At 35.5% G+C, this 16,763-nt stretch overlaps 1 protein-coding gene across 1 annotated transcript in view; it reads left to right on the top strand.

Annotated features, from left to right (window-relative positions):
• Positions 1-16,763, top strand: part of LOC108535572 (neurexin-1) — a 597,125-nt gene that overhangs the window by 510,898 nt on the left and 69,464 nt on the right. The window contains exons 10-11 of the mRNA XM_017881650.1: positions 7,872-8,255; positions 15,039-15,242. Of these exons, the coding sequence (XP_017737139.1) occupies positions 7,872-8,255; positions 15,039-15,242 (588 nt within the window). The remainder of the gene's footprint in view (positions 1-7,871; positions 8,256-15,038; positions 15,243-16,763) is intronic.

Raw genomic sequence — 16,763 nt, 5'->3', positions numbered from 1 at the left:
TTCAGAGCAGAGCTTTTCAGAAGTACCTGAGCTAGGCCCCCGGGGTGTAGAACTTAAATGTATTAACATATCTAAAGAAAAGAAACTCACAGGGGCAAATATTAGGGGTAATCATCTGAACACTGCTTAGCGAACTTGACAACTTCATCCGCACTGTAAAGATGGAGGCAGGTCATTTAATTGAGATAAGGGTGTGAAGCCTTCCCAGGCCAATATTACTATACATTTCCTTATCTCATGCATTCTTCTTGTTCAGAATCCATGTTCCCCATACACTCTTTTGATTAACATTTAGTTACCATTGTAAGTCTGTTTAGAGTGGAGGGAGAAAATAGACCAGTTATATATACAGTCAGCCCAGCCCCCCGTTTTTTGTGGGCTTTGCATCTGTGGATTCAATCAACTATGGATTGAAAATAATTGGAAAAAAAATTGAGTCTGCATTGAATATATACAGACATTTTTTCTTGTCATTGTTTCTTAAACAATGCAGTATAGTAACTGTAGCATTTACATTGTATTAGATATAAGTAATCTAGAGATGATTTAAAGTACATGGGAGGATGTGCATAGGTTATATGCAAATATTAAGCCATCAGGAACTCGAGTATCCACAGATTTTGGTGTCTTCAGGAGATCCTGGAACCAGTTTCCACAGATACCGAGGGATGAGCGCATATGAGTATTCACATTCCTGTAACAAGTAAATTTCTCATAAATGAATAAGTAGTATTTGATTATAATTGACATCCATATTGGCAGAGCTACATGGGAAGTATTTCATGTCCTGTGATAGGTACTTCCTCAGAGGAAATTAATAACTTGGCATTCTTATTTTATACATTGGTGTTATGAACATAGTAAATATCAGTCAAACCTGGGAAATGAAACCGCCCTCTGAAAATCTACCAAATCTCCTCATTGGGCTTGCCTAGCTAAGGGGCAGACTCTGGACAATGGCATCAGTTGCACCCTAAGGAGACAGGCAGTTAACTGACCAAACTCAGTCATAGTGACCCTTAGTGTGGAATGCTGAATGGAAATCTGTGGAACTTCTGCAAAATAATATTTCAATTGCTGCAGAATGTGATTTGATTGATATTTACAACCTTCCAACATTGTGTATGATCATTTTTAAAATGTATATGTGTCTATACATTGCTATGAATGTGTATGTGTGTTTATATGTGTACATTTGTGTAATGAATGATGTGTTTAATATATACATACATGCTTTTGGTGAATATGGTCAGGCTGTTCAAAAACTACCTAAGCAAAGAGATTCCCCTTACCACACACTTCCCTCATCAATTTACTCTGTTCTCCATAGATAACCACTAAAATAATTTGGCGTTGAAAAATCCCCAGGTCTTTTTCAAGACATCAATATATCTATAAATATGTTTGCACACATACAATAATTATACAGCCTCTTTTCCATAGCCAAGATTATAGTTTACCAATTACTATGTGACAAAAAACTTACAGAGAGCTTTTTTTGTGCCATTCTTTGTAGTGACACCATACATACCTTAGTTTGAATATACTAATATTTAGGTGTTTCTCTATTGAAGAACATTTAATTTTTTACTTTTTTAAACCTTCATTGTTTTAAACTAGTTTATAGATAATGCCTTCATACATGAAATATTTGTGTATATTGATCAGAATATCTCTAGGATTGAATGTGATAATTGAGATTGCTGGATTAATTGTATTTTTAATTTTGAAAGATAATGACAGGTTTACTAACTGCTGTTTCAATTTGTGTTCTTATCTACAGTAATTGAGGTGCCCTTTCCCCCTTATTCTTGCCAATACCAGATTTTATTAAACTTTTAAATTTTTGTCATAAGATTTCTGTTTTCATATATTGATTTAATTCCTGAAGTTCCCAGCTCACAGATGAATCAAGTAAGCAGAAAACAAATGGTAATAAGCAGAGATCAGAATATTAAGATAATTTTTTTTTTTGTTTTCAAATACAGTTAATTTTATTTCTTTAAAAACCTCACAGATGACATTGGTTTTAAAAAAAGACAAAGAAATTTTTTTTAAAAAATCTCATAATTCCACTGTCACCAAATACCCACTATTGATGTGTTGGTTCTTTTTTAAAACTATTTTCTGAGAATTATATATTTTACATTTTACATTATACCCTATTGTCAATGTTGTATTCTGTTTTTATTACTTATGCTGTGCCTTTTGCATCGAGTTTGAATTTGTTATTAGACTAGGAATTTGGCACGTAAATTTGTAACTTTGTGAAATCTGATTCGTTTGTATAGGGACAGGTGGAGCAGAATTATGTATAGGTAAAATTGACATTAATTTAAACAATTCATTTAAGCAGTAATTTAAAATTTGTTTATTCAAAAAGGAATCTTAGTAACCCATCTAGTGAATCTCCTTATTTTTCATAAGAGCCACATTGAAGCCTAATGAATCTATCCTTTGGGTAAGCTTGCTAGCTAGTTAGTTGAAGAGATAGAACATCAGATTTTCTCACCAGGAAAAAGGGTTCCCTATTATCACACACTATTTTCTACTCCTCATTTCCTAGTAATTTAAACTTTTGAAGTAATTTAACTCTTGATATCAACTTAACTTATTTTAAATCTCGCCTTCACTGTGTTTCTTCTCACCCTGTAAACTAATCTTATGGAAGTAGACTAGACAATAAAATTGGATAGAAAATTAATGGAAACTAATAGGTAATGAAAACTACCTCACTACATCATAAATTTAATTTCCACTTTTATAACTAAGAGGTGTTTTAAACAGTTTTTTTAACCTTTGCATACAATTTTACATGAAAGATAAATTTATTACTTGTTTATGAATATTCTTAAATAAATATTACCTTGTCTGCTTATCAACTTCATTTTACCTCTTGCATATGTCATGAAAAAAACAGCTTTAAATGTAAGAATATAATGTAATGCAGTTTCTACATTAAAATTATAAAAGTCGTATGTCCACAAATAATTTAGTTTTTTAGTTGTGATCTCATTCATTTAAAAGGTAAAATAGCATAGCAGGGTGCTTTGGATTCTTAAATAGTGAAGCATGAAAACTAGATCTAGATAATTTCTCAAATATGACTACTGTTCTCCAATTTTAGCAGCCTTAATGTAACAATATTTACATAAAATGTTTAGTTAATTTACCAGAAACTTCAAACATAAATATAGTAGAAGGGGTAGAATGTATGAAAGAATCCAACTATTTAAAAAAGAACATGTCAATATTTGTGGTTCCTGGAAAAAGATAGATGGATGACCCATTAATATATTCAGATTTTTGTTTTCTCTTAAAGATGTATTTACAACATTTATTTACCTCGGCCTTTGGAAAATTCTCCTTTTCCATTGATATATAGAGTTTGGCAACAACGCAATTGTCTTCAATTATCAATGAACCAGGTTTAAATATTAATTTGATGTGTTCTTTGTAACCACTGATTTTATAACTCAATTATAATAAAATAAGCACACGGGAACCTTAATATTTAAATTTCACTATGCTCAAATGTATGAGTTAAATTGGTTTAAAGTAATTCAGATTCTGTGATGACTCTTTTGCTGGGTGAATATGTCCTCTGATTCATATCCATAGTAAAAACCATTAAGGAGATCTGGGATTCAAATCCCTTATTGGAAATGTATCTATTTCAGGACACATGTTTAAGCTAAAATATAAATTTCTATTTGCATTTGTCTCAGTAATAAAATTTAATTATTAATTCAAATCATGTTTACTCCATGAATTTTCAAAATATAAAAATAATTGTTTCCATCCCACTTGAATTAAATTCTTTACTTTCTGATTATTTGCCATCTCTTTTACAAAGATTTTCTAAAATACAAGTTCATATAGATTAGCAAAGCATATAGATAAAATAGTACTTGATTTTCAGCCCTATTTTCTTCATCCTATGGTGTCTATTTGCATAATATTCCAATGACTGATACCTGATCCATCCGTTTGCCTGATGTATCTCCTTAACTTTGAATCCAGAGCTCAATTTAAGTTCTAGTCTTTCTTGGATTATATTTGAGTTAAAGGCAGGATTAAATTCCCTTTTCTTTCTGTCCCATGTTTTGTTGCTTGTTCTCTCTCTCTCTCTCTCTCTCTCTCTCTCTCTCTCTCTCTCTCTCTCTCTCTTTCTCTCTCTCTCTTTCTAATGGAGTTTTGCTCTTGCTGCCCAGGCTGGAGTGCAATGGTGCGATCTCGGCTCACCACAACCTCTGCCTCCCGGGTTCCAGCGATTCTCCTGCCTCAGCCTCCCGAGTAGCTGAGATTACAGGCATGCACCACTGTGCCCATCTAATTTTGTATTTTTAGTAGAGATGGAGTTTCTCCGTGTTGGTCAGGCTGGTCTCAAACTCCCAACCTCAGGTGATCCACCCACCTCAGTCTCCCAAAGTGCTGGGATTACAGGCATGAGCCACTATGCCTGGCCTGCTTTTTCTTTCTATGAGAACTCTAAAATTGTCTCTCAAAGGGAAAATAAGGAACTATGGGAAAAACTTACTCTTTATGATAGTAACCCTTAAATCTGTTTTTGTTTTTTATTTAGTTATTTTTTTGGACCATGGGTTACAACATTTTAGCTGGTGCTAAAATCCATTGATGGTCCAGCATTTTATTTAATAAAATGATATAATGAGAGATAAAATATCAAAGTGCTTCAGAGGCCATAGGGTTAATTTTTTTTTTCTTTTAAACATTTGTTTCAGTGTGTGTGTGTGTGTGTATGTAAGTGTGCACTGGGATATTTGAAAATTGTGGTCCTTATGACTGTGTTCAGAAAACTGTAGTCTAATGATAAAGTTACTGTAAAAATCTTACCCTGTCTATATCATCAAGCACATTAATAAAATAACTTATTTGAACTTTCTTACAATACTTTGCTCAAAGCAAGCACTAACACACCATAAATAAAAGTCAAGAGACACAATTACTCCATCCTTACTGTCAGACAAACTGTCATGAATGATTGTCTAAACCGCCTGGCAGCAGTTCTGCCCCGAGAGTGAGTGCAGACACAGTGTACCAAGGTATGGAAACTACATGGAATAGGGGGAGAAAGTGAGCTGTGGAAGCCAATGAATTTCCTTGTCTCAGGAGTCCTCCAGGAGTTCTCTTAGTGTCAGAATTACAATACCCTGAGTAAGGACAGTACAGCCTTTCCAAGGGCTTTTTTCCCTTCTGAGCTGAATAAAAAGAGCATATGGGAATACATACATACATATATGTTTTATATATATTATATATATATATATTATATATTATAGGAATACATTCACCACACTTTGGAATAATTAGTCATTGGTTCCTTTTGGCCCACTTTGGTGGGCTCATTTCATCAAAATCCTCAAAAATTCTACTGCTTTTAGGAAGGGCCTTATTGAACTTAATTGGAAAATAGGAGTTAGCCATCCCTCTCTCTTTTATTTAAGCAGCATGTCACATTGGGCTGGGTGCCGGTTGGGCTCCACGCCTGTATCCTAACACTTTTGGGGAGGGCCCCAAGGGCCTGGGGGTGAATCCTTGGGGCTATGAATTCAAGACAAGCCTTGCCGCCCAACATTGCGAAATCTCCATTCTGGGGGTCTAAAAATTATCAAAAATTTAGCTTGGCTGTGATGGCATAAACCTGTAATCCCAGCCCTACTTGGGAGGGCTGAGTACGAGTTGAATTTGGTTTTAAAGCAGGAGGGCCAGAGTTGTTAGCCCCTTGAGCCCAAGATCCTTGCCACTGCCAATCCAGGCCCCTTTGGTGACAAGGTAAAGACTCTGCCTCTCAGGAAAAGGGGAAAAAAAAAAAAAAAAAAGATACATGACACTTTGTTCATTTCATGTAACTCTTTGCTTTCCATGATAATAGTTTCTTTTTTAGTGCCCACCTTTCCTTTTGTCATTAAAAAACACTCTTTCTCATCATTTTCTAGCTTCCATTAGCTACTGCAGAGGATAGGGACCATCTGTTTATTCACTTCTTAGGTATTTTGAATAGTGCTGTATACAAAATGATGCTTTAAAAATGCATGTAATGATCATTCCTTTTGAAATAGAAAAGAGTCACCATTCCCTCTCAATATTATAAATTGTATTTCCCCAAAATGCCATGCTTTATATTTTTCTAAATAGGATTGGATGGTTCCCATATGTTCCTAAATGAGAGTTTTCTTCTAGACACTTGTACAAATGTGAACAGTAAAAATGAATACTTTGTCCTTTTCCCTTTTAGCTGCTTCCCCAGGAAATCTCTATTTTGCTCCCCTCATTGGAAGGCCAAAATAGCAATGCCTTTGAGTGTTTCTCCCCTAGGAGCTTTTCCCTTTTCTTTCTCTGAAAGTCTAGAGAGCCAAATATCCTCTTAATGACTCGGCCACCTGAGCAGTCTTTGTCAGTGGCTTCCATGTCCTTCTCCCTCACAAAGACAGATCCCATTACACTGCACAGATTGAAGGGGGCCCTTCTGCTGGGATTTGGAATACTCCTGGGCACAACATCAGGGCCCGCAGTCTTACATCCTTAGATATGTGTTTTCACTTGGGGCGGACCTTTGGTATTCTGTGTAGCAACTAAACTGCATCTCTCTACACACACCCTACTCACCCTCCACTTCCTCTTTTGTCCTTACTTCTGTATCACCCCTCCCATCTCCAGATCTCTCTTGTGTCTCTTCCCTAAATACCTGAGGTTCTATGCCCATGCCTCAGCATACTATCACACCTTTTTTCATCTTCTCTCTTTCTCATCAGACTCTTGCTATCCTGCCTTATCATCTGGAGCTGAAAAATAAATCTGGGATAATGTGGTTGTGGGGCCTTGTGGTGTTCTGTCCAGGTATCATAGTTGCATTTGTCAAAGGTCTTTCTGAAAATAGAGTATCAGTGGAATTTTTCGTAATCTGCAGTATGCATGCAGGTTTTGATCAGGAATGTGCTTTCTATCTTTCTTTTTGTTCATGGGTTCCACTAATATTTTTCTGTGACCCTCAAATGATCCCATGTAGATGAATACCTGGTTATTCCATACTTAGGACTTAGAGCCCTTTGTATTTATAAACCAACAGATTTTTTCTCCTTAACATTTGGAGTGAGAGAAAGAAATCCTTGTTAATTTAAATAAATAACTAGCTTGGTTTAAAAATAAGGAAGCAACTGATTTTACTTGATTATTTCACTGAAATATAATAACAAACATTTATACAGTACTTATTATAAACCATGTACATTACTAGTATTATTTTATGTAACAATAAGAGCAACCCTATGAGGTAGATAATATTATTATGCCCATATTATGAATAAGGGAAGCAAAACTCTGTAAGTTAATCAATAGGTTCATACAGCAAGGAGTGATGAAGTCAGGCTTTGACACAGGTAATCTGTGAAACTACTGCGCTCAATCAGAGTAATCAAGTCAGTTAAAATAGGAACATAAAATCTTTCCTTGGTTTGCAGTTGGATATTAGCTTTGAAAACAAGCACTAACCAAGAGGAATCTGACTTTCTTCTAGAGGCTGATATAGAATGATAGTTTCTTTATTTTTAATGTGTGTATCCATGCATTGGCTGAACTGTTAGAGGCTCTCAAACACTATTTGTTGGTTGTACACTTTGGTTTTCATTCTCAAATTCAAATGGAACCATTTAGTCTGTTTTATTTCTAAAGTTTCTTAATACCATGGGTTTCTTAATTTCTCTAGGAAATACCAGAAAGTGAGGATAGAAAGAATAATAATAATTCTCTGCTTTCAAAGAGTTAACCATTAAGCAGATGAAAGACAGAAAGATAATTATAACACATTGGTGCTTTTTAAAGACCTGTGCATTGTCCTCTCTTTGCAATAGGTACCATTTCTGTCAACACATTGCGTACTCCCTACACTGCTCCTGGTGAGAGTGAGATTCTGGACCTGGATGATGAGTTGTACCTGGGGGGTCTGCCAGAAAATAAAGCTGGCCTTGTCTTCCCCACCGAGGTGTGGACTGCTCTGCTCAACTATGGCTACGTGGGCTGCATCAGGGATTTGTTCATCGATGGCCAAAGCAAAGATATCCGGCAAATGGCTGAAGTTCAAAGTACTGCTGGAGTGAAGCCCTCCTGCTCAAGGGAAACAGCAAAACCGTGCCTTAGCAACCCTTGCAAAAACAATGGCATGTGCAGGGATGGGTGGAACAGATATGTCTGTGATTGTTCCGGAACAGGCTATCTTGGCAGGTCCTGTGAGAGAGGTAGGATTCTAAAACCCCAACAGCCAACTCCCTGAGATTAAAAGTGTATTAAATGTTGACCTCAAACCTGTACTGACCATTGAAACATAATGCATACTCTACTGAAGTAAACTCTGTTTGCAAGCTGAGCAGCCATACCTGACGTGGATTACTAATGAGCTCTTAGTGTTTTTCAAAGAGCTTGATTCCGAAAGGACACAGCTCTTCAGTATATTGCAGGAATAGAAACTTGAATCTTTAGTATCCTCTAGAGTATGAGCCTAAGATGTATTATAGACAATAACTGCTGTTTTTATGCCCAATTTTTAACTTCAGAACATTAGACAGTAAAAGAGGCGTGACTTAGACATACTTAGACATATGGCTTCTAGTACTAATACCCATGGTAAGAAATAGCATTTGAGGCAAGCTAAGCTATTAGTTGCAACTTCCTTGACCCAACTGGGTGAGACTTAAGTTAGCCTGTTCATTTCACTTCAGTCAACTTACAAAAGAGGCAATATCCTCTCTGAAAAGTAAGCTGACTTTCAATCACCTAAGGAACACCAATGTTTCTCAAAGTATACCCTAATAGAAAAAGTACTTACCTTTGGCTAGGACCTAACCAACTGCAGAGGATTCATTTACCCATTTGCTATTACGGCTTAGCTGTGCCTATTGAAGTTCTGAGCAGGTGCCGCCTCTCTTTTTCTAATAGGAGGCAAACCTACATTTTATTTTTTCTTTTTCTCACCCTATAAAATAAAAGGAATGAGGATTCAAAGAAAACTGAAGGGTAATAGCCATCCCAGTTGATCTGCAGAACAGGCTAAAGGAATAAATAACAGAACAAATAGTTCTAAGCTTATTCTTCCATCGACCCAGTGTTTCAGACAAATGCTTTAGTCACTGTACCCATTGTCACTTATTTTCAACAATGGAGCTAAAAATCAATATGAAAAAATACTGATGAGTTGTTCCATTGTCCTCACCTGCTACAAATAACATTCCTTTATTACATATTTAGCCTAAAAGTACCTGGCATCTATTTTTAAGGTATGAATATTTATTGTTTTCCTTTTTTATTCCTGAAATAGTTCAATTCAGCTTGCCTGAAACCTCCTAGGAAAAAGAGGGGTTGTTTTGTGAAACCCAAAATTGAAATCTGATTTTGTTATTTATCTGAAAAAGGAGGTACATCAACTTATTAGTTCTATGATTAATATTAAAAATATAAATATTTAACAGTAATATAGCAATCATATATTAAACCACTTACCATATGCTATTATTATTTTGTGTCATGCAATTAGATGGGTCAATAGATGGATATGTTATCACATAGATATAGATATATTCATTCTCTCTATGATAGTAGCTAACTGCAATTTCTGTGAATTGTCAGTACAACTTAGCTATTTCTGTATAGTTTAGTTCGTATGGTGTATATTCTTTATAAGTTTCCTCTTTGTATTTTTCCTCCCAATTTTAGTTTGTTTGTTTAGTTTTGTTTTTGGAAATTGCCAAAAGGATGAACAATGAACAAAGCTTACAAGGTATAATACAGTTAGGCATAATATGAGATTAGCGGACTTGCATGATTTAAGGTTTTGTTTTAATTTTAATCACTCAGAGAGCTGCCAGTTATTCTGATGCCTCTTGGTTAAGTGAAGCTGAAAAAAGGGTATAACTCACCTGTCACATATATTACGGAAGCTTTCCGTTAAATATGCATGGTGTACCACCCTGTGGCAATATTCCGCTACTACATATGGCAAAAATGAAAATAGAAATTGTAGACTTTTCGAGCCAGGATGAGAGAGAAGAAATATTTATATATTGCAATGATTAGAAAAAGGGTCAGCAAGCATATGTAGATTTGTAAATGAGAATTTAATAGCAAACTTGATCATTGGGATTCAGCATACATCTTTATCTGATAGGAGGCTGGACGTTTCTGCAGATTTCTTTGTCTCCAGGTTGGCTATATGCATTTTTGGGTGGTTCTTGTTACTGGACTACCCATGTGTATTGCATGAGTCCTTTGCTTTTCAGAATTAATTTTCTTGCTCACGTTAGGGTGCCTCCTGACAGCAAAGGAAATGTGTGTGGTTGTCATACTCAATACCACAAAATTTGGCTTCTGTCCAGCTTCTGGCTATTATGCCCTAGTTCAGTTAACACAAGATCATGCCTGAACCTCTTGAGTTTCCAATATAAAAGAAGGGGCTTTGACTGAGTTTCTTCTCCAGACACACATTGATCAGATAAGGCTGTTGTTGATCAAATACGAGTTGACAACTCTTCACGTTTTTTTTTTTTTTAAGAAAACTTTTAAACTTGTTTTCTTATTATTGAGCAAAAATTGATAATTTATAATTTATGAAAATAATTATTCAAAGTAATTAAAAAGCATGTTCATCTCCTTGGATTTAGAAAGTTCACCATGGAAAAAGTATGTTGCAATCACATTATAGGAGATGTTTATCCTGCCTAAGGGGGCAAAGGAGTTTATAAGAAAGAACAAAATACTTGCTAACTTAGGCAGACAAGAAGGGAGTATTTTGTTTTACATGTTTTGATCCTATAAGAAAGAGTAGTACAGAAATAATGTTCAATGAATAAAAGTTAAATTTGGTACTTTCTCTTCTGCTTTATTTTTAATAAAACTGAGAATTTGTGGAGACTTGATCATATAAAAATTATTCTCAGTCATATGTAAGAATCAGAGCATTGATATAATCAGATATCTACTTTATACTGTTCGTTAAATTCTAACAGATGGAGGGACAGATGTCAGAGCAATATAATTTGGCTCCCTGTCTGATTTTCATCGTTGATCACAATATGTGACTGCCTTTCGGCAAAACTGAGTACAGGTGTACACTTTAGACTGCAACAAAGAATAATGCAGAAAAGCAAATTTATCAAACCTAATGACAAGGGAGAAGGAGATATCGAAGACAAAGTTGAAACTGTTTTTCTCCCCCAGTGGGAAGTATTATAGTAGAATTAGCCTTTTAAAGATTTATTGTATATTCTAAATGATGAAATAATTTTACTAGTGTTCAAGGATGCTGCCAAATAGCATAACCTTCAAATGTCAGAATGTTGTTTACCATTTATTTGGCAACTCTAGACTACAACCCTGTGCATTTTCCATTTCTTGTCTAATTAAACATTAACTCTAATTATGAGGAATCATTTAGACTTTCATTTGTCATTTATCAACAAGTTATTTTCACATTGAGAATAATTTAAAATGACACTCGGGGGCACTCAAGTTTTATTACTTTACTATGTTATTTCAGTCCTGCAGCTTTTTGGAGAATGTTAAAGGCTAATGATTCTGATTATTTTTTTTTTCTCTGGGTTGTATTTCACAGTATATTTATGATCCATTGTCAGTCATCTGTATTTCTAAAAAGAGGTGTCCCCTATTTAGTTTTCAATCAAATTAAGCTAATTTTCCCAGAAGAATATGATTATTTCAAAAATATGATTATTGAATAATAGATCCTAGTTGTACAGATTAAATAAAGACGAGAAAACAAACACTGTTTTGATCATTTTATCTGTATGATACCAAAGTAACTGAACACATGATAATGGCTTTAACCCTTTTATTCAGGTACTTGTTGCTTTACAGGTATGGATCATGATTGTCTAGTTTAGGAAAAGCAAAAGTAAAGATCAAATTTCTTTTAAAATTATACCACAATCATTTTTCTCTCTAGAATTCACTATAGCTTTACACTCAGGTTTTAATTATTTTCTGAGCAACAGCAATTTGGTTATTTGCACTGGTCTTTGACCACTGGGATTTCACTCCCATTTGAGAAACTTCTTGCCTAATTGGAAAAAAAATATGGTATGATATAGAACCACTGTATTTTTGAAAGACCATATTTTGTTTTATCAGTGCTTAGGGCATTGCCTAACCATGAGGCCCCTATTTTGGCAAATAGACACTTCCCTAGCCTGTCTTCTGCAGCCCAATTTTGGCCTTCAAAGTGCACTTTATTAAATATTTTGTTCATGCACATTACTGAAATTAGATTTCACTTGCAATAAGCAGAATAAATACTTAATTTATTTGGTAAGCATTTATGTAAGCTTGGTATTCAAATTGAAATTAGCTCACTGTGTGTGTGTGTGCAATTATTGATTCAGTTAATATTTATGGAGGCTCTGCTGTGGGCCTGGCATCATGGGGGCACGTGCTGCTGATAGAGCAATGCAAATGAGACACTGATCTCTGCCCTCAAGGTACTTGTATTCTAAAGGACAAATACAGATAATACTATACAAGCAAGAAATGGTCATTTTAACAAAATTAAATGGTGAATATATATTGAATAACTGGAGGGGATAGCAGGCCTCTCTGGAGTAACATTTGAGCAGAGGCCTGAATGCTGAAAGAACCAGCTTTTTAAAGATCTAGGGTGAAACATTTTTCAACAGAGGGATCTAAAAGTGCAAACACTTCAATGAGATCATGAAATTGGTGTATCTGGAGCTCACTGAACAAGAAGGGGGACATGCTTAAAGCTGAGGCCAGAGAGATGGGCTGGGGCCAGGGTCACACTGATCTTTATAGGTTAAAAAAAGGTAGGAACACAGTTGAGGGAGCTACTACAGTGATGTAGGTGAGAGATGAGAGCAAAGTCTGAGGGACATTAGTGGCAGAGGTGAGCAGCAATCAATTCAGAATGTGGATTGGAATTCGAGCCTATAGGACTTGCAGACTTGCAAATAGATTGGACATGGCAGAGAGAGTAAGAGAAATCAGAAAGCTTTAGGTCAGAGCAATGGGTTTATCACATTTACTGAGATGGAGAAGACTGAGGAAGGAGCATGTTTTGAGTTTGTTCATTTTTGAAGGGAGTGAATTAAGAGTTTAATAAGGTACCTATCATATTCCAATTGAAAATTTCCAATAGGCAGTGAATGCTATAGCTCAGGAGAGAAGTCAGAACCGTTAATAAATATTAGAGGAGTGAGCATATGAGTTGACTGAGATCTCTTAAGTAAAGAGGTAGATGGAAAAGAGAAGGGAGCTAACCTAAGCAGGAAGACCTGGAACAGTCAGTGCTTGGAGAGGCTCTGGATGCTCACTTAATCCCATAATGACAACAAATAATGATTAAAGTCTTATAGAAACAATACTTGACTTTCTGAAAGATAAACTTGCAAAACCACAACTCTGAATATAGTCTCAATATTGAACACAGTTGTATCAGTACAGTTAATTGCTATGCTGTGCAAGTAGGCAAAATAATGAGAATTTCCTGGTTCATTTTAATTCCAGGTAGTTTTTCTTTATTAAGTATCATCCTGAGTTATTGGAACCAATGCGAAAGCAAACTGATTCATGCTTGTTTTACAATATTCCACTACCATATGGTGCTTAACATTAAGGAGTCCTGACTATTTCTTAAAGCCGTCAGGTTGTCATCAACAGTTTTTCTATTCATTTATTTGTGTCTTTAAGACAGTACTAAGCAACTTCCCTATTGATGCCATCTACCTTAGTTTAGTAACAAACAAACTTAAAAGCTCCTCAGTCTCACCCCCATGCTTATTTAGTATAACAAAGGCACATCATTATGCTTTGGGTGACAACATATTCAGGACACCAGGGTTGTGCTAATAGATAATATTTAAAGTTACTCCCCTTCTATAAATTAACCTTAAAAGGAAGCAACAGTTTAAGCCTTTGTAAAATTACCTTGCTAAACATAATGGCTCAAAAGAAGCATTATTTGTTGTTTGGTAATATCAGTTTTTCTTTCTTCTTTTCAAACATCACCTTTGGTAAAGTATTGGCCCGATTCCTGTAGTTAAGCCATATTTCTTTTTTTTTTTTTTTTCTTTTAAAATAGTTCCATCAGGGCCGAGATTATGAAAAAATGATGATAGTAACTTCTCCTAGAACTACAGGTTTTTAGGACAGATCAAAGCCCTAAGAAATCTTCTGGCAGTACCCTCTTATTGTGCAGATGAATAATTCAGAACCTAGGCAAGGTTGACCAATTTCACAGAACTGATCAGTGGGCTCACCATACATAAACATGAATTGGAAAGTTGCTGGAGGCTGGGCACAGATTCCTTTTGGGAACCTGGGTGAGAGGGTCACTTGAGCCCAGGAGTTTGAGACCAGCCTAGGCAACAAAGGGAGACCCATCTCTAGAAAAAAGTGTTAATAATAAACTAGCCTGGCATGGTGTCATGTGCCTGCTGTCCCAGCTACTCAGGAAGTTGAGGTGGAAAGATTGCTTGAGCTCAGGAGGTCATGGCTGCAGTGAGATCCCGCCACTGCACTCCAGCCTTGGGAATAGAGACCTTGTCTCAAACAAACAAGCAAACAAACAACAACAAAACCCAAACAAATACAACAACAAAAAAATCTGCAACTTGGCTGGTGTTTCAAACTAGGCTCACACTGTGACTCTACAAAAGAACGTGATCTTTGCTCTTGAGAAGGGAGACACATAATCAAACCATCAAAATTCAACATGATTAATGCTATAAGTAGAAAGTGCTATGGGAACAACAACAACAAAAAAGAAACTGCTGATATCTCTGTTTCTGGGCTTTAGAAAATATCTCACAAGGGAAGTCCTCTACTGTGACTTCTCTTTCCAGCTTACAATTTTGTTTATTTCTGAAGAAGATAAATTGATTTTGTAGTATTTTGTTCTAGAAGTCTTAAATAAGTGATAATAAATGATCCTTTTCCTTTTTAAAGTATTAATGCACTCTACCATCCAAGAACTTATTATATTCATTTTCCATCTCTAGAGGCAACGGTTTTGAGCTATGATGGGAGCATGTTTATGAAAATTCAGCTCCCCGTAGTCATGCACACGGAGGCTGAGGATGTTTCCTTACGGTTCCGATCCCAGCGTGCATATGGCATTCTGATGGCAACCACTTCTAGAGACTCTGCTGACACCCTCCGCCTGGAGCTAGATGCAGGACGTGTGAAACTGACGGTCAATCTAGGTAACAACCTGCCTTCCCCCATTGAACTAACACTATTTTACTTTTTGTTCAATTTTGCCTGCAAACATTGATCAAGTAGCCTGTTTGCCATGGAAAATTAGAACACTTAATGGTCTTATTTCCATCATTTGAAGTAATTTTAGGTTTTGGGGGGCATCTTTTTATTTTTATTTTTTTTTATGTTTAACATAACTTACTGTTCTGTGATTTCTACCACTGAGGGTTCCTAAAAGAGAAGCCATGTCTGTCAGTGAGGTTAATTGAAAATGTAAATGATTAAGCCTGAGGTTGCCTCAAGCTGAATTTTCTGTTGATATATTCACTAACATTGAGATTGGTTGTAGGTGATGTCCTTGCAGATAAATAAAAACATGTTTATTTAGAAAAGATTTACACAAAATACCAAATTTCTGCTTTGTTATTGAGATCAACAGCTGTTCTTACTCGACTCCATGGGCTTCTCCTTTGAATAGTCACCTTTGTGGTACCCCATCTTTTTTTTCTGTTTTGGAGTACTGTGTGGTGGTATTTTGCTATCAAATAGCGATCCACAACCCTTCAATGCCCAAAGTCTGCGGCCCTTAGCAAACAGCCATGAGAACACTAGAGACACAGGCTCTTCTACAGAGAGATAATGCTTTCCTGCTTAATTGTAGCATTAAGAAAGACTCATTACAGTAAAACCTCACCAATCTGGATGAATTATGGGGAAAACCAGGCTGAATTAGGAAAAGTCTGAACTGCAGATTTTAAAATTTGTTTAAGCAGTTTTATTTTATAAATTATACTCAAAACATAATAAGTTTGGAAAGTCTTATCAAGGAAAGGACTGTCTAGGCTGATTTTAGCGGTTGGATTAGAATTAATTATAATTAGCACATTGTTTCATGCAAACTGTGCCATCAACATAAAGTACTGGAAATCATTTTTCTTCCCAAACTTGGCTTTTCAAAATCTTGTTTATTAGTTTAACTTTTTTTTTTTTTTTCTTAAGAGAGTTTTGCTCATATCAAAGGAAGAATTAATATTCTGCCCAAATTTGCAGTGTTATTATTGTTTCAAAATAAGAGGAGTCAAAATTAATGAGGTTTTACTGTATTTTTGGCAGTGTTAAACACACATAGATAGAAATGAATAAACAGAGAGAGAAAAATAAAATTTGAAACTACGTAGATTTACCTAAAAAAAAAAAGAGTAATAAAATGTGATGAGGTAAGGCATTTGTGGAAACCCCACCTACATTTTCAAATTGTGCTGGGCAGAATGATAACTCATAAAATATAAAATTATCCCATTGGTATCTTATTGCATATAATTATATTTAATTAATATTAATGAAATTAAATAATAAGGTTAAAAAATACTACTTTAAGAACACAGAGCACTCTCCTTTACTGTTCTGTTAGAGTACCCTCTAGTGACAATGACAGGTTATTACAAGCCAATCAAAACAAACCGCCTAATTGCATGCAGTAAAGCTGCTGTTAAAGTGGAAACACTCATGAGAATTTTCGAACAGCA

Source organism: Rhinopithecus bieti, unplaced genomic scaffold (genome assembly GCF_001698545.2).
Source record: "Rhinopithecus bieti isolate Rb0 unplaced genomic scaffold, ASM169854v2 scaffold_12640, whole genome shotgun sequence".
Taxonomy (NCBI): Eukaryota; Metazoa; Chordata; class Mammalia; order Primates; family Cercopithecidae; genus Rhinopithecus; species Rhinopithecus bieti.
This window is presented reverse-complemented; position numbering and strand designations above follow the sequence as displayed.